The 19,804-nt window shown below is 43.4% G+C and overlaps 1 protein-coding gene across 1 annotated transcript in view; it reads left to right on the top strand.

Annotated features, from left to right (window-relative positions):
- Positions 1 to 19,804, top strand: part of LOC311126536 (uncharacterized protein) — a gene marked incomplete at its 5' end in the record, with an annotated part of 61,073 nt that overhangs the window by 16,374 nt on the left and 24,895 nt on the right. The window contains 5 exons of the mRNA XM_084200528.1: positions 9,244 to 9,320; positions 12,810 to 12,933; positions 13,136 to 13,290; positions 16,318 to 16,474; positions 18,365 to 18,418. Coding sequence (XP_084056654.1) covers positions 9,244 to 9,320; positions 12,810 to 12,933; positions 13,136 to 13,290; positions 16,318 to 16,474; positions 18,365 to 18,418 — 567 coding nt within the window. The remainder of the gene's footprint in view (positions 1 to 9,243; positions 9,321 to 12,809; positions 12,934 to 13,135; positions 13,291 to 16,317; positions 16,475 to 18,364; positions 18,419 to 19,804) is intronic.

Here is a 19,804-nt window from a genome sequence, read left to right as displayed (position 1 = left end):
TAGGATCTCTATGGTCATGTCACTCCAGGTCCATGCAAGACCATATGATAATGCAGTCAATTCCCACTGGGCAAAAACTGGTTGAATCAATGTTGCTTCCACCTCATTTCAACAACAAAAATCTATGTGATGACGTTGAATCAAGGTAGAAAACTGATTGGATTTTAAAAAAGTAATCAACGTAAGGGAATTTTTTCACCCAACCTTTTACCTAAATTCAATGACATGGTGACATTTTTTGTTGATTTCACATTTAATTCATGTTAGTTGACAACTCAACCAAATGTAAATCAAAACTAGATGTTGAAATGACGTCTATGCCCAGTGGGATCATTGTCTTCATTGTCTCAGATACAGTAATTAAGTTAATTTGGCCTTGGATTGTTTCTTTGTTGAGCCGCTTGAGTCAATTGATTCCCTGGCACCGCACCGTTTCTGTTGTCTTGGTTTACACTCACGGCTCAGAGTGGGAGGGAGAGGATTTCTATATATAGTCCAAGCTTGAGTGCAATAATTTATTCAACACATTTGTTCTTCTGCAATGGGTTTGACTTGCTTGTTTTCATCCCGATATCTGTGCATGCATGTCAGTATAGGGATAGATCTGTGACACATACTGAATGTGGGTGCATGTCTTCATAATTGTGTTCATAAGTGGGGTCCAAAATTATTTACACCTTTGATAAAGATTAGAAATAATGACTGTATAAAATAAATAATTCCAATACTGATCTATATTGTATGCTAACGTTTTTTGGGAAATTATATTATTTTATACTAAAACAATTGCTCTGCGAAAAATTTATTTTGATTAACAAGTACAAAAACTAATCTCAAAAAGGTACCGAAAGATTCTTATAAATGAAGTGTAATATTTGGTCTCATATTCCTAGCATATTTCAAGCTTGTGACTCTACAATCTTCTTGGATGAATTTGCAGTTCGTTTTGGTTGTGTTTCAGATTATTTTGTGCCCAGTAGAAATTAATGGTAAATAATGTATTGTGTTATTTTGGAGTCACTTGAATCGTGAATAATGATGATTGAGAAAGTTACAGAGGGTCAAAGGTCATACCCCCAATACATGCTAACCTCTCACCATTACTCATCCTGACTAACTTACCCTCTAAATACACCTCCGCTGTCTTCAACCAGGATCTCAGCGATCACTGCCTTATTGCCTGCGTCCGTAACGGGTCCGCGGTCAAACGACCACCCCTCATCACTGTCAAACGCTCCCAAAAACACTTCAGCGAGCAGGCCTTCCTAATTGACCTGGCCCAGGTATCCTGGATGGATATAGATCTCATTCCGTCAGTAGAGGATGCCTGGTTGTTCTTTAAAAGTAATTTCCTCTCAATCTTAAATAGACATGCCCCATTCAAAAAATACAGAACTAAGAACAGATATAGCCCCTGGTTCTCCTCAGACTTGACTGCCCTTGACCAGCACAAAAACATCCTGTGGCGTACTGCATTAGCATCAAATAGCCCCCGCGATATGCAACTTTTCAGGGAAGTTAGGAACCAATATACACAAGCAGTTAGGAAAGCAAAGGCTAACTTTTTCAAACAGAAATTTGCATCCTGTAGCACTAACTCCAAAAAGTTTTGGGACACTGTAAAGTCCATGGAAAATAAGAGCACTTCCTCCCAGCTGCCCACTGCACTGAGGCTAGGAAACACTATCACCACTGATAAATCTACAATAATCGAGAATTTCAACAAGCATTTTGCTACGGCTGGCCATGCTTTCCACCTGGCTACCACTACCCCGGCCACCAGCTCTGCACCCTCCGCTGCAACTTGCCCATGCCCCCCCCGCTTCTCCTTCACACAAATCCAGACAGCTGATGTTCTAAAAGAGCTGCAAAATCTGGACCCCTACAAATCATCTGGGCTAGACAATCTGGACCCTTTCTTTCTAAAACTAGCCGCCGAAATTGTCGCAACCCCTATTACTAGCCTGTTCAACCTCTCTTTCGTAACGTCTGAGATCCCCAGAGATTGGAAAGCTGCCGCGGTCATCCCCCTCTTCAAAGGGGGTGACACTCTAGATCCAAACTGTTACAGACCCATATCCATCCTGCCCTGCCTTTCAAAAGTTTTTCAAAGCCAAGTCAACAAACAGATCACCGACCATTTCGAATCCCACCGTACCTTCTCCGCTATGCAATCCAGTTTCCGAGCTGGTCATGGGTGCACTTCAGCCACGCTCAAGGTCCTAAACGATATTATAACCGCGATCGATAATAGACAGTACTGTGCAGCCGTTTTCATTGACCTGGCCAAGGCTTTCGACTCTGTCAACCACCGCATTCTTATTGGCAGACTAAATAGCCTTGGTTTCTCAAATGACTGCCTCGCCTGGTTCACCAACTACTTCTCAGATAGAGTTCAATGTGTCAAATCGGAGGGCCTGTTGTCTGGACCTATGGCAGTCTCTATGGGGGTGTCACAGGGTTCAATTCTCGGGCCGACTCTTTTCTCTGTGTATATCAATGACGTCGCTCTTGCTGCTGGTGACTCTCAGATCCACCTCTACGCAGACGACACCATTTTGTATACATCTGGCCCTTAATTGGACACTGTGTTAACAAACCTCCAAACTAGCTTCAATTCCAGACAACACTCCTTCAGTAGCCTCCAACTGCTCTTAAACACTAGTAAAACTAAATGCATGCTCTTCAACCGAACGCTGCTTGCACCCGCCCACCCGAATAGAATCACTACACTCGACGGGTCTGACCTAGAGTATGTGGACAACTACAAATATCTAGGTGTCTGGTTAGACTGTAAACTCTCCTTCCAGACTCACATTAAGAATCTCCAATCCAAAGTTAAATCTAGAATCGGTTTCCTATTTCGCAACAAAGCCTCCTTCACTCATGCTGCCAAACATGCCCTCGTAAAACTGACTATCCTACCGATCCTTGACTTCGGCGATGTCATTTACAAAATAGCCTCCAACACTCTACTCAGCAAATTGGATGTAGTCTATCACAGTGCCATCCGTTTTGTCTCCAAAGCCCCATATAATACCCACCACTGTGACCTGTACGCTCTTGTTGGCTGGTCCTCACTACATATTCGTCGCCAAACCCACTGGCTCCAGGCCATCTATAAATCACTGCTAGGCAAATCCCCGCCTTATCTTAGCTCATTGGTCACCATAGCAACACCCACCCGTAGTCTGCGCTCCAGCGGGTATATCTCACTGGTCATCCCCAAAGCCAACACCTCCTTTGGCCGCAATTCCTTCCAGTTCTCTGCTGCCAATGACTGGAACAAATTGCAAAAATCTCTGAAGCTGGAGACACTTATCTCCCTCACTAACTTTAAGCATCAGTTGTCAGAGCACCTTACCGATCACTGCACCTGTACACAGCCCATCTGAAATTAGCCCGCCCAACTACCTCATCCCTATATTGTTATTTATTTTGCTCATTTGTACCCCAGTATCTCTATTTGCACATCATCTCTTGCACATCTATCATTCCAGTGTTAATACTAATTGTAATTATTTTGCACTATAGCCTATTTTATTGCCTTACCTCCATAACTTGCTAAATTTGCACACACTGTATATATATGTATTTCTGTTGTATTTTTTGACTTTGTTTTGTTTTTCCCCATATGTAACTCTGTGTTGTTGTTTTTATCGCACTGCTTTGCTTTATCTTGGCCAGGTCGCAGTTGTAAATTAGAACTTGTTCTCAACTGGTTTACCTGGTTAAATAAAGGTGAAATAAAATAATAATAATAATAATAATAACAGGGGAGGTTAGCATGTCTTGGGGATATGATCTTTGACCCTCTGTAACTTTCTCACTCATCATTATTCACGATTCATTCAGGATCATCCACAATCATGTTAGCATCCACATTAATGTAGAAGTGTTTAGAAACATATTATATTTTTAATTACAATAAAAGTGACTCCAAAATGACAATACATTATTTACCATTAATTTCTATTGGGCACAAAATAATCTAAAACACAACCAAATCAAACTGTAAATGCATCCAACAAGTTTGTAGAGTCACAAGCTTAATGTAGTTATTGCGTGCTAGGAATATGGGACCAATTATTCCTAGAATCTTTAGGGGTGTCAATAATTGTTACCTCTACCTTTTTGATACAGTTTTGATTTACTTGTTAAACTTAATCTCTTTCTCTGAGCAATTGTATACTTTTTTTGAGCATACAATATACAGTGGGGAAAAAAAGTATTTAGTCAGCCACCAATTGTGCAAGTTCTCCCACTTAAAAAGATGAGAGAGGCCTGTAATTTTCATCATAGGTACACGTCCTCTGTGGTCCTCTGTAGCTCAGCTGGTAGAGCACGGCGCTTGTAACGCCAAGGTAGTGGGTTCGATCCCCGGGACCACCCATACACAAAAAAAAAAAAAATGTATGCACGCATGACTGTAAGTCGCTTTGGATAAAAGCGTCTGCTAAATGGCATATTATTATTACGTCAACTATGACAGACAAAATAAGAACAAAAATCCAGAAAATCACATTGTAGGATTTTTTATGAATTTATTTGCAAATTATGGTGGAAAATAATTATTTGGTCAATAACAAAAGTTTCTCAATACTTTGTTATATACCCTTTGTTGGCAATGACACAGGTCAAACGTTTTCTGTAAGTCTTCACAAGGTTTTCACACACTGTTGCTGGTATTTTGGCCCATTCCTCTATGCAGATCTCCTCTAGAGCAGTGATGTTTTGGGGCTGTCGCTGGGCAACACGGACTTTCAACTCCCTCCAAAGATTTTCTATGGGGTTGAGATCTGGAGACTGGCTAGGCCACTCCAGGACCTTGAAATGCTTCTTACGAAGCCACTCCTTCATTGCCCGGGCGGTGTGTTTGGGATCATTGTCATGCTGAAAGACCCAGCCACGTTTCATCTTCAATGCCCTTGCTGATGGAAGGAGGTTTTCACTCAAAATCTCACGATACATGGCCCCATTCATTCTTTCCTTTACACGGATCAGTCATCCTGGTCCCTTTGCAGAAAAACAGCCCCAAAGCATGATGTTTCCACCCCCATGCTTCACAGTAGGTATGGTGTTCTTTGGATGCAACTCAGCATTCTTTGTCCTCCAAACACGACGAGTTGAGTTTTTACCAAAAAGTTCTATTTTGGTTTCATCTGACCATATGACATTCTCCCAATCCTCTTCTGGATCATCCAAATGCACTCTAGCAAACTTCAGACAGGCCTGGACATGTACTGGCTTAAGCAGGGGGACACGTCTGGCACTTCATGATTTGAGTCCCTGGCGGCGTAGTGTGTTACTGATGGTAGGCTTTGTTACTTTGGTCCCAGCTCTCTGCAGGTCATTCACTAGGTCCCCCCGTGTGGTTCTGGGATTTTTGCTCACCGTTCTTGTGATCATTTTGACCCCACGGGGTGAGATCTTGCGTGGAGCCCCAGATCGAGGGAGATTATCAGTGGTCTTGTATGTCTTCCATTTCCTAATAATTGCTCCCACAGTTGATTTCTTCAAACCAAGCTGCTTACCTATTGCAGATTCAGTCTTCCCAGCCTGGTGCAGGTCTACAATTTTGTTTCTGGTGTCCTTTGACAGCTCTTTGGTCTTGGCCATAGTGGAGTTTGGAGTGTGACTGTTTGAGGTTGTGGACAGGTGTCTTTTATACTGATAACAAGGTCAAACAGGTGCCATGAATACAGGTAACGAGTGGAGGACAGAGGAGCCTCTTAAAGAAGAAGTTACAGGTCTGTGAGAGCCAGAAATCTTGCTTGTTTGTAGGTGACCAAATACTTATTTTCCACCATAATTTGCAAATAAATTCATTAAAAATCCTACAATGTGATTTTCTGGATTTTTTTCTTCTCAATTTGTCTGTCATAGTTGACGTGTACCTATGATGAAAATTACAGGCCTCTCTCATCTTTTTAAGTGGGAGAACTTGCACAATTGGTGGCTGACTAAATACTTTTTTTCCCCACTGTAGCTCAGCATTTGAATAATGTATTTTATACAGTCATTATTGTCAATCATTTCGGACCCCACTGTATGCGTGTGTGACTGCATGGCTATGTGTGCGTGTGTAAGCGAATAGGCCTAGCACTATACTCTTAACCCCAGCTCTCGGCCAATCAGGCAGCCTTGTACCACTCCAGTGCATATCTAGTTATAAGGGGAACTGTTACTGTGAGCCGGGCGGCAGGAATAGCAGATGCACGATGGACTGCTATATTTAGAGCTGTGTGGATAACAGGAAAACATCCCGGTTACTGTCTGTCAAGCTGTGACTAATGATGTGAAAAGTGATGTGAAATTCAATTCAATTTGTTTACATGACTTTGGCTATTGTAGCGAGACACTTTGTGTAAGAGCACATTCATTGTAATGCTTTTTAAGTCTCTCTGGATAGCAATGTCTGCTAAATTGCTCAAATGTACACGTAAAATGTTATCCTATGAACATTGCTTTTGTTTTGCTGAAGTATTTCCTAAATGTATAATGTTAGAGATCAGTCCAGAAGGCCAGAGAGAGAGAGAGAGAGAGAGAGAGAGAGAGAGAGAGAGAGAGAGAGAGAGAGAGAGAGAGAGAGAGAGAGAGAGAGAGAGAGAGAGAGAGAGAGAGAGATGTTTACACACGTTTCCCATGCCAATAAAGCCCTTAAATTGAATTGAAATTGAATTGAGAGAGAAGTGTCCTATCCCTGTCCAGGGTCACAACCGGACCATATTGAACCTCACCATTGCCAATCCATTTTCCAAATCCCTATCCTAAAGGCCCTGTCCTGCCTCAGAACCCGATTCTGGTTCACAGGTTGACCCCTGGTCTAAGCCCCAGAGATGCTCTGCTTTCCCCCTGGTTTAAATATAACCTCTGTGACAGGAGAGAACCATGTTCCCTACTGATGTTACATATACACACCACACCACTCTGATTGATACAGCAGAGAGAGGGGGAGGGAGGGAAATCAATGCCGGATAGGAGGGGTACTATAATAATACTTTTAGCAAAAAACTTTATCTTTAATTTACAATCTGTAGAAACTATGGGAATAGAAAGGTTCAGAACTTTTGTGAAGCATCACAGCACAGTTGAAAAATATATGGCAAATAGAAATCCAGTATGGATGGTGTGAAGAGATAGATGGGAGGTGTTGAATGGTGGTTCCAAATTTCTTCCATTTAAGAATGATGGAGGCCACTGTGTTCTTGGGGAATTTCAATTTTGGTACCCTTCCCCATATCTGTGCTTCGACACAATCCTGTCTCGGAGCTCTACGGACAATTCCTTCGACCTCGTGGCTTGTTTCTTGCTCTGACATGCACTGTCAACTGTGGGACCTTTATGTAGACAGGTGTGTGCCTTTCCAAATCATGTCCAATCAATTGAATTGACCACAGGTGGACTCCAATCAAGTTGTAGAAACATCTCAAGGATGATCAGTGGAAACAGGATGCACCTGAGATCAATTTCGAGTATCTCATAGCAAAGGGTCTGAATACTTATGTAAATAAGGTATTTCTGTTTTTTATAAATTTGTAATAATTTCTAAAAACCTGTTTTCACTTTGTCATTATGGGGTATTGTGTGTAGATTGACTTGGGGAAAAAATTATTTAATCAATTTTAGAATAAGGCTGTATGGTAACAAAATGTGGAAAAAGTCAAGGGGTCTGAATACTTTCTGAATGCAATGTATCTACTGTATATCTATGGGTGTATCTACTATATATCTAGGGGTGTATCTACTGTATATCTATGAGTGTATCTACTGTATATCTATGGGTGTATCTACTGTATATCTATGGGTGTATCTACTGTATATCTATGGGTGTATCTACTGTATATCTATGGGTGTATCTACTGTATATCTATGAGTGTATCTACTGTATATCTATGGGTGTATCTACTGTATATCTATGGGTGTATCTACTGTATATCTATGGGTGTATCTACTGTATATCTATGGGTGTATCTACTGTATATCTATGGGTGTATCTACTGTATATCTATGGGTGTATCTACTGTATATCTATGGGTGTATCTACTGTATATCTATCACTGTATCAGGGATGTAGCTCAGTTGGTAGAGCATGGCATTTGCAACGCCAGGGTTGTGGGTTCGATTCCAGTATAAAAAATAAAAATGTATGCACTCACTAACTGTAAGTCGCTCTGGATAAGAGCGTCTGCTAAATGACTAAAATGTAATGTAAATGTAGGTGTAGATGGTGAAGGTATTTGGGGGTTGGGGGTGAGAAGGAGAGAGAACAGGTTGTGAGTTTAGGGTTGCTGTTGCTGACTAGCTGTGGGAAGGGGTTGGAGGGGGATAGGAGACACAGGATACTGTACAAGACAAGCATTAGGTGTATTTGGAAGGTAGGAGTTTCCAGGAGGGTAATAGGGTATACCTCAGGTGTGCAGAGGAATAGGGTGTACCGTTCCTCCCACCAGCCTCTTCTGGTACAGGGCTTCTCACAGCAACACTGTTCTCACAGCAACACTGTTCTCACAGCAACACTCTCAAACACGTCTCATCTCTCATCTGGAGAATCCCTGCTGAGGTTTGTCACAGAGACAGGTGGCAGAAAATAGAACAGGTACAACACCTGCACTGAGGCATCAGCACAGAGTCCATCTACAGTCCACCCAGTCCATCTAAAGTCCATCTACAGTCCATCTATAGTCCACACAGTCTGTCTACAGTCCATATACAGTCCACACAGTCCACACAGTCCATCTAATGTCCATCTACAGTCCATCTATAGTCCACACAGTCCAGCTACTGTCCATTGCGCCGTCAGGCTTATCATAGTGTACTCATGGTTTTGTGACAGGAACACAGACAATGTTATTATGCTGTATTTGTGAGGGTCACTCCACATCAAGTGTTCGTAAGAGGCCAATCAACTCATATGACCAGACTTCTCAAGTGAAGTTCTAGAACGTGATGTATGTCTATGGTTCTGTATCAGTCACCATGTATAGCTGGTGTGAGACTACAACTCTCTTCCTGTGTTTTACAGTAATTGTATTAATGGTGTCTGTACTTCTTTGAGTTTTTATGACTTAATTGACTTGTTTTAAAGTTTCTATTTGATATTCCTTATCTTTTTAGATGAATCGTTATGATGTGGGTGAGGATGATGATGATGATGACAGTGAGGATGAGGATGATGATGTAATTTTTTCTATCAAACAGAATTCCAGTCTGATTTCATGTTCTATTCTCCCTGTGTTCCAGAACATTGAGTTGAAGGTAGAAGTGGAGAGCTTGAAGCAGGAGTTACAGGAGAAACAAGACCTTCTTGACCAGGCTCTGTAAGTCCAGTACGACACATCCAGACTGACAGTTGAATGTTGAATGTATTGACCGACCTCAGACCGGGAGACCCATTGGGCGGCGCACAATTGGCCCAGCGTCGTACAGGGTAGGGGAGGGAATGGCCGGCAGGGATGTAGCTCAGTTGGTAGAGCATGGCGTTTGCAACGCCAGGGTTGTGGGTTCGATTCCCACGGGGGGCCAGTATGAAAAAATAAATAATAATGTATGCACTCACTAACTGTAAGTTGCTCTGGATAAGCGCGTCTGCGAAATGACGTAAATGTAAATTAAATTGCGGTTGTAGACTGACAGCCAACCAACAGATGTTATGTATACATTGTGAATGGATTACCTAATGTTTACCTAATGCCACATATCCACCAATAGAATACTGTCCTCTTACCCTTCTTGAAATTCCCTTCGAGACCCGCCTACTGTATGTAGCATAGTACAAAACCAATACAATGCAATTATCTTAATGTTTTCCAAAGACCCATGACTACATACGACATGCTTTGCTGGTATGCAGAAATACAATTTGCCCAAGTGATTACGGTGAGTGTTTGTCTTTGTTTGATGAGCCTTAACAAAGCTGTTTCTCAATAAGTCCTCATACAGAGATGGTGTTATAGCAGGATAACAAGCCTATAGCAGGGGACTGTAGGCATAGAGCAGTAATCGGTAGTGAGTCCCTCAGAGGGTAGAATCAAAAGTTTAGAGGTAACACCTCAGCTCATGTTTCACACAACAGCTGGTGGAGTGAGAAAGGACTGGACACACACACACACACACACACACACACACACACACACACACACACACACACACACACACACACACACACACACACACACACGAGCATTCACAGTCAGACACACACACACACACACACACACACACACACACACACACACACACACACACACACACACACGAGCATTCACAGTCAGACACACACACACGCCACACGCACACACACACTTTGCATGTGCACATTGCCCATACTGTACGCACACACACACACACTCCCGCACGATGCACACACACGTGTACTCCTGGTGTCTGTCCCAATGGGATCGCACACTCGCCAGCTCCAAAAGGGCAACCCTGATATCTTGGCATCCAGACAGGGATATGGAAGGCAATACCTGGCACGTCCATCCTTGCCCCCCTCCGAACCCCTACCCCTGCTGTTGCCGCTAGGCTTTGACTTTAATACTCCCCCTGGAGGGGAATCAATTTGATTGACATATTCTGTGTATTCATCAGATTGCTATGAGATTAAATTCCACTTTGCTGGCTCGTGCCTTCAACCCCCCACCCCTAGCCTCCAGCCTAGAGTCCATAGCCTGGGAAAGATTGATGATCAGAAGTAGTGTGTGTTGGTAGGGGGTCTCAGCATAAATATGTGGCTGATGGAGGAGAGCCGTTAGCATGCTAACTGCTAATCACTGCCAGCTCCACAGCTGGTGTAATGGGTCATTCTGTTCCCCCTGCCTTCCTGCTCACATGGCAGCTAATCAACATTACATTACTGTATTAATATGGAGATAGCATCAGATCAGCTAATCAACATTACATTACTGTATTAATATGGAGATAGCATCAGATCAGCTAATCAACATTACATTAATGTATTAATATGGAGATAGCATCAGATCAGCTAATCAGCATTACATTACTGTATTAATATGGAGATAGGATCAGATCAGCTAATCAACATTACATTACTGTATTAATATGGAGATAGCATCAGATCAGCTAATCAACATTACATTACTGTATTAATATGGAGATAGCATCAGATCAGCTAATCAACATTACACTATTTTATTAATATGGAGATAGCATCAGATCAGCTAATCAACAGTACATTACTGTATTAATATGGAGATAGCATCAGATCAGCTAATCAACATTACATTACTGTATTAATATGGAGATAGGATCAGATCAGCTAATCAACATTACATTACTGTATTAATATGGAGATAGGATCAGATCAGCTAATCAACATTACATTACTGTATTAATATGGAGATAGCATCAGATCAGCTAATCAACATTACACTATTTTATTAATATGGAGATAGCATCAGATCAGCTAATCAACATTACATTACTGTATTAATATGGAGATAGCATCAGATCAGCTAATCAACATTACATTACTGTATTAATATGGAGATAGGATCAGATCAGCTAATTAACATTACATTACTGTATTAATATGGAGATAGCATCAGATCAGCTAATCAACATTACATTACTGTATTAATATGGAGATAGGATCAGATCAGCTAATCAACATTACATTACTGTATTAATATGGAGATAGCATCAGATCAGCTAATCAACATTACATTACTGTATTAATATGGAGATAGGATCAGATCAGCTAATCAACATTACATTACTGTATTAATATGGAGATAGCATCAGATCAGCTAATCAACATTACATTACTGTATTAATATGGAGATAGCATCAGATCAGCTAATCAACATTACACTATTTTATTAATATGGAGATAGCATCAGATAGCTAATCAACATTACACTATTTTATTAATATGGAGATAGCATCAGATCAGCTAATCAACATTACACTATTTTATTAATATGGAGATAGCATCAGATAGCTAATCAACATTACATTACTGTATTAATATGGAGATAGCATCAGATCAGCTAATCAACATTACATTACTGTATTAATATGGAGATAGGATCAGATCAGCTATTCAACATTACATTACTGTATTAATATGGAGATAGCATCAGATCAGCTAATCAACATTACATTACTGTATTAATATGGAGATAGCATCAGATCAGCTAATCAACATTACATTACTGTATTAATATGCACACACAGTCACAGGGTGTACTACTACTAGCAGTAGACTCCCCTCACAGGTAGATGCTCCAGTTTTCACAATACGATGTGTATGTGCACCGACAGTAGTTTGTAAACTAACACTCAGAATGCTTAATTATAGCTATGGCGAGTTTGACCGAATTCCAGCCTTGGTCTGAGTGATGTTTTCGTGGCGCTCTCACAGAACTATAAGTGAACACAATAAAAGTTTACACCCTGGGTGTGTGACTGGTCTCTATTTGTAGATGGGAGGTGTAGGGTATCCCATGAGATAGCAGGGATACTTCATATGACCTCATATCCTGTCTTAGTCCTGACCTGACCACAATACAACCCTAAAACGACCCAGGATTGACGCCATTGGTCTGCCCTGCACCGATGTCACAATAACAAGCAACACAGTATTATGAGTGTATGTGGATGACTGTTGGGAGTTATTGATAGACACTTAACATGATGTTCCATCTTATGTCCTCTCCCTGATAGGACAACAGAATACAGCCAGACCAATCACAATTATCGCAATTTTTTCCTCACTTTTAATATGACGATAGCAGAGAGCCTGACCAATCACAATGTTCCCTCTCTCTCCTCTCTTCTGATAGGTCAAAAGCTGAGAGCCTGTCCAGTCACAATGAGGCAGAGCTACAGAGACGATGTGAGGAGAGACAGCAGGAGATCGACCACATGCAGGAGTTGCTGGAGACCAAGATACAACTCCTGCAGGAGGTACACACACGCACACACACACACACACACACACACACACACACACACACACACACACACACACACACACACACACACACACACACACACACTGTTAAAACGTTGGTTGTGTTCTTTGTTGAGATGAAATGAGTTGTTATATTATTAGATCAGCTTTAAACACACAGACTGACATCCAGACCTTTTCATGTGTTTCCTCCAGGAGGCCGAGCTAGCGAGATGTGAGGCTGGGAGGATGGCCTCCCTGGCTAGGTCGAGCTCCCAGACCCTCTTGGAGGACTTGGAGGACAGGCCAGAGGAGGAGGAGAGCCCCCAGACCCCGTCTAACCACCCCCCATCACACACCAACAGAGACAGGTACACACACGCTATATGGTCATTCGCGCCAGATTTGAACCAGTGACCTAAAAGCTGTAATTCCACACCTTCACACTCTTGGAGAAAAGCCTAGGACTCCTAGAAGTCCAAACTTAGCCCACTATATCTATGATACTGACCTCTCTCTCTCTCTCAATTCAATTCAATTTAAGGGCTTTATTGGCATGGGAAACATATGTTAACATTGCCAAAGCAAGTGAAGTACATAGTAAACAAAAGTGAAATAAACAATAAATATTAACAGTAAACATTACACTCAGAAGTTCCAAAAGAATAAAGACATTTCAAATGTCATATTATGTGCAAATAGTTAAGGTACAAATGGGAAAATAAATAAACATAAATATGGGTTGTATTTACAATGGTGTTTGTTCTTCACTGGTTGCCCGTTTCTTGTGGCAACAGGTCACAAATCTTGCTGCTGTGGTATTTCACCCAGTAGATAAGCGAGTTTATCAAAATTGGGTTTGTTTTCGAATTCTTTGTGGATCTCTGTAATCTGAGGGAAATATGTGTCTCTAATATGGTCATACATTTGGCAGGAGGTTAGGAAGTGCAGCTCAGTTTCCACCTCATTTTGTGGGCAGTGTGCACATAGCCTGTTTTCTCTTGAGAGCCAGGTCTGCCTACGGCGGCCTTTCTCAATAGCAAGGCTATGCTAACTGAGTCTGTACATAGTCAAAGCTTTCCTTAAGTTTGGGTCAGTCACAGTGGTCAGGTATTCTGCCACTGTGTACTCTCTGTTTAGGGCCAAATAGCATTCTAGTTTGCTCTGTTTTTTTGTAAATTCTTTCCAATGTGTCAAGTAATTATCTTTTTGTTTTCTCATGATTCGATTGGGTCTAACTGTGTTGTTGTTGTTGTCCTGGGGCTCTGTGGTGTCTGTTTGTGTTTGTGAACAGAGCCCCAGGACCAGCATACTTAGGGGACTCTTCTCCAAGTTCATCTTTCTGTAGGTGATGGCTTTGTTGTGGAAGGTTTGGGAATCGCTTCCTTTTAAGTGGTTATAGAATTTAACGGCTTTTTTCTGGATTTTGATCATTAGCAGGTATTTGCCTAATTCTGCTCTGCATGCATTATTTGGTGTTTTTCGTTGTACACAGAGGATATTTTTGCAGAGTTCTGCGTGCAGAGTCTCAATTTGGTGTTTGTCCCATTTTGTGAATTCTTGGTTGGTGAGCGGACCCCAGACCTCACAACCATAAAGGGCAAAGGGTTATGTAACTGATTCAAGTATTTTTAGCCAGTTCCTAATTGGTATGTCAAATTTTATGTTCCTTTTGATGGCATAGAAGGCCCTTCGTGAAGCCATCGTTCACAGCTTTGTGGAAGTTACCTGTGGCGCTGATGTTTAGGCCGAGGTATGTATTTTTTTTTGTGTGCTCTAGGGCAACGGTGTCTAGATGGAATTTATATTTGTGGTCCTGGCAACTGGACCTTTCTTGGAACACCATTATTTTTGTCTTACTAAGATTTACTGTCAGGGCCCAAGTCTGACAGAATCTGTGCAGAAGATCTAGGTGCTGCTGTAGGCCCTCGTTGGTTGGTGACAGAAGCACCAGATCATGAGCAAACAGTAGACATTTGACTTCAGATTCTAGTAGGGTGAGGCCGGGTGCTGCAGACTGTTCTAGTGTCCTCACCAAATCGTTGAGACATATGTTGAAGAGGGTGGGGCTTAAACTGCATCCCTGTCTCACCCCACGGCCCTGTGGAAAGAAATGTGTGTGTTTTTTGCCAATTTTAACCACACACTTGTTGTTTGTGTACATGGATTTTATAATGTTGTATGTTTTTCCCCCAACCCCGCTTTCCATCAATTTGTATAGCTGACCCTCATGCCAAATTGAGTCAAAAGCTTTTTTGAAATCAACAAAGCATGAGAAGACTTTGCCTTTGTTTTGGTTTGTTTGTTTGTCAATTAGGGTGTGCAGGGTGAATACGTGGTCTGTCGTACGGTAATTTGGTAAAAAGCCAATTTGACATTTGCTCAGTACATTGTTTTCACTGAGGAAATGAACTAGTCTGCTGTTAATGATAATGCAGAGGATTTTCCCAAGGTTGCTGTTGACGCATATCCCACGGTAGATATTGGGGTCAAATTTGTCTCCACTTTTGTGGGTTGGGGTGATCAGTCCTTGGTTCCAAATATTGGGGAAGATGCCAGATCTAAGGATGATGTTAAAGAGATTCAGTTTAGCCAATTGGAATTTGTGGTCTGTATATTTTATCATTTCATTGAGGATACCATCAACACCACAGGCCTTTTTGGGTTGGAGGGTTTGTATTTTGTCCTGTAGTTCATTCAATGTAATTGGAGAATCGAGTGGGTTCTGGTAGTCTTTAATAGTTGATTAAAAGATTTGCGTTTGATCATGTATATTTTTTTGCTGTTTGTTCTTTGTTATAGGGCCAAAAAGATTGGAGAAGTGGTTTACCCATACATCTCCGTTTTGGATAGATAGCGCTTCGTGTTGTTGTTTGTTTAGTGTTTTCCAATTTTCCCAGAAGTGGTTAGAGTTGATGGATTCTTCAATTACATTGAGCTGATTTCTGACATGCTGTTCCTCTTTTTCCATAGTGTATTTCTGTATTGTTTTAGTGATTCACCATAGTGAAGGCATAGGATCAGGTTTTCTGGGTCTCTATGTTTTTGGTTGGATAGGTTTCTCAATTTCTTTCTTAGGTTTTTTCATTCTTCATCAAACCATTTGTCAATGTTGTTACTTTTCTTTGGTTCTCTGTTAGAGATTTTTAGATTTGATAGGGAAGCTGAGAGGTCAAATATACTGTTTAGGTTTTATACTGCCAAGTTTACACCTTCACTATTACAATGGAACGTTTTGTCCAGGAAGTTGTCGAAAAGGCATTGAATTTGTTGTTGCCTAATTGTTTTTTGGTAGGTTTCGACACTACTTTCCTTCCATCTATAGCATTTCTTAATTAATATCTCTCTCTCTCTCTCTCTCTCTCTCTCTCTCTCTCTCTCTCTCCCCCCTCCTGTAGGGTGGTCGAGGAGCTGACCGGTGCTCTGCGCTGTAAGGAGGCTCTGATCACTGAGCTGAGTGGACAGAAGAGTGTCCTGACCCTGAAGGTGGGAGAGCTGGAGAGACAGGTAGAGGACCTCTCCTCCTCCCTGCTGCAGAAAGAGAGGGATGTAGAGGTATGTATCATCCCTGTTACACAAATGAGTGCATGTGTAGGGTCTGCATTGGGGTCAATTGGTTGTGTTATTGTATTAATGTATTGTATGTATTTGACTGACTGAATTCCTGTAGTGTGTACAGGCATGTAATAGCAGGAGCAAAGCTTCATACACAGGGTTTCTGGGATACCTCACCCTAGTCTCACCTATTCCTCACTCACTCATTAGACATAGCTCAACCCTTCCTCAACCCTACTCACCCCTCCTTTAGCTATAGCTAACATGCTTTTCAAAACCTCACCCCTCCTCACCCATAGTCATTCTTCATCCGTATCTCCCCCGTCCCCATATCTCCCCCGTCCCCATATCTCCCCTGTCCCCATATCTCCCCCGTACCCATATCTCCCCCCTGTCCCCATATCTCCCCCGTACCCATATCTCCCCCGTCCCCATATCTCCCCTGTCCCCATATCTCCCCCGTCCCCATATCTCCCCCGTCCCCATATCTCCCCCGTCCCCATATCTCCCCCATCCCCATATCTCCCCTGTCCCCATATCTCCCCCATCCCCATATCTCCCCTGTCCCCATATCTCCCCCGTCCCCATATCTCCCCCATCCCCATATCTCCCCTGTCCCCATATCTCCCCCATCCCCATATCTCCCCTGTCCCCATATCTCCCCTGTCCCCATATCTCCCCCGTACCCATATCTCCCCCGTCCCCATATCTCCCCTGTCCCCATATCTCCCCCGTACCCATATCTCCCCCCTGTCCCCATATCTCCCCCATCCCCATATCTCCCCTGTCCCCATATCTCCCCCATCCCCATATCTCCCCCGTCCCCATATCTCCCCCGTCCCCATATCTCCCCTGTCCCCATATCTCCCCCATCCCCATATCTCCCCTGTCCCCATATCTCCCCTGTCCCCATATCTCTCCTGTCCCCATATCTCCCCCGTCCCCATATCTCCCCCGTACCCATATCTCCCCCGTCCCCACACACGCAAACAACATGGAAACATATGGAAACACACCTGTTATAGCTAACACACGCAAACACACACATAGACACTCCTGTCAAAAAACACATAGCAACAAACCTATTTGTGTGTGTTCAAACCCACAGACCGCTACACTCAGGTTACTAAAGGTTTAGAAACATATTCACCAGGAAAACATTCAAAAATATACATTTTTCAATATCCTTTCGGTTGTCAAAATCGAACTTTGTTATGATGGAATAATTGCATATGGTCAATTTTACCGCAACACCTAAGAGCGTTGAAGAGCGAGGCTCAACTTCTCCGCTGTTTTGGTGCCCTGGCTACCACGTTGTGAACAGCGTGAAGCAATCCCGTGTACATGCGCCGATACTGTGTGTGACTGAGAGAGCGAAGTGTTGCATCTCGATCATCTCAATATCTGCGGTGCTGCTCGTGGCAACGTCATTTCGCTGAGTTGACCTTTAATGCTTTGATCTGTTTCAGAATCAATTAATTACATTTGTATTTACTGTAGCCTACCGTAACCCATGCAGCTAGTCCTGTTCAATCTACCAGTTGTGTTAAGTTGTGTTGATGTGGCAGCAGGCAGAGTGGTAGTGTGATGCATTTTGTTGGACGACTGTCAACAGAACGCAGTGTACTCTGCTACTCTCTGAATTATCTGATCTTCACTACAGCTGTTGTACAGCTTTTCTGAGAAGGAGATATTAATTACCCTCCGTGGGACTGATATCACCATTACTCAGACACACGCAACAACTTATTCACACACACACGCACACGCGCACACGCATACGCACACAAACACACACACACACACACACACACACACACACACACACACACACACACACACATACACACACACCTAACTTTCTAAGCCACATGTTTCTCTCTCCTACAGTTCTACCAGGAGGAGCTGGGCAGGGAGAGACTACGCATTGAGCAAGAGATGCAGGTAAGTGAATCCTGAAGTGAACACAGAAACTCACTCAAAGCTGGAATCCTTAACAGTGACACTGCCACGTCCGTTTGCGATATTACAACAACAAAGAAGTTACTGAAAACAACCAACACAGTGTTTTTCCCGCTCTGACATCATCGCGTGCACGATAAAAGAGCACAATATGTACTGCAATTTGTTTCACCATGCGGCAACACCGCGCTCCTCAGCTCGGCAACAGAAACAATAACAACGGTGGTGGGGCGGCTAGTGGATGGGCTAGGCCACTCCAGGACCTTAATGTGCTTCTTCTTGAGCCACTCCTTTTGTCACGCCCTGGCTCTGGGGACACTTGTATGTTGAGCCAGGGTGTGAGTTTCCTTTGTCGATTCTAGTTGTTGTGTTTCTAGGTTGGCCAAAGTGGTTCTCAATCAGAGGCAACTAGTGTCAGCTGTTGCTGGTTGTCTCTGATTGGGAACCATATTTATTCAGTCTGTTTGCCACAGTGGGGTGTGGGATCTTGTTCCGTGTTGGTGTGTTTATGGTAACCAAGGACGTCACGTTATCGTTTTGTTGTTTTGTTCGTGTATCATTAAATAAATAAGTATGTTCACCTTCCACGCTGCGCCTTGGTCCTCTGTTCCCGACGAACGTGACAGAAGATCCCACCATAACTGGACCAAGCAGCGTGAAGAGGAGAGAGGTTGGACGTTGGAGCAGTGGAGTAAGAGTCTCGACTGGGCCAAGCCAAGTGAAGAGCAGAGAGGTTGGACTTTGAAGCAGTGGAGTGAGTGTCTGGCTAGAGACATGGAGGCCTGGTCCAAGAGGAGAGCCGCCCAGACATTTTTTAGGGGGGGGCTCACGCCGTGGACGACGGGGCAGCAGGAGGCCGCGATAGAGCGGTCCAGCGGGTTGGCAGAGGAGGCCGCCAGGTTACGGGGGCCACTGGTATTAAAGGGGAAGGAAAGTGTAGAGGCACGGCGAGAGGTACTGGGGTGTGTTACCAGTCCGGTCCGGCCCGTTCCTGATCCCCGCATAGGGCCAGTGGTGTGTGTCCCCAGTACGGTCCGGCTTGTTCCTGTCCCTCGCATCGAGCCTGTGGTGCGCGTCGCCAACCCGGTCCGGCCTGTTCCTGCTCCCCGCACCAAGCCAATGGTGCACGTCGCCAGCCCGGCCCGGCCTGTTCCTGCTCCCCGCACCAAGCCAATGGTGCGCGTCGCCAGCCCGGTCCGGCCAGTTCCTGCTCCCCGCACCAAGCCAGTGGTGCGCGTCGCCAGCCCGGCCCGGCCAGTTCCTGCTCCACGCACCAAGCCAGGGGTGCGCATCGCCAGCCCGGCCCGGCCAGTTCCTGCTCCACGCACCAAGCCAGGGGTGCGCGTCGCCAGCCCGGCCCGGCCTGTT

This window comes from Coregonus lavaretus, assembly GCF_964263955.1.
Source record: "Coregonus lavaretus genome assembly, contig: HAP1_SCAFFOLD_2629, whole genome shotgun sequence".
Lineage (NCBI taxonomy): Eukaryota > Metazoa > Chordata > Actinopteri > Salmoniformes > Salmonidae > Coregonus > Coregonus lavaretus.
Note: the sequence above shows the minus strand (reverse complement) of the source record. Positions and strands in the feature narration are given on the sequence as shown.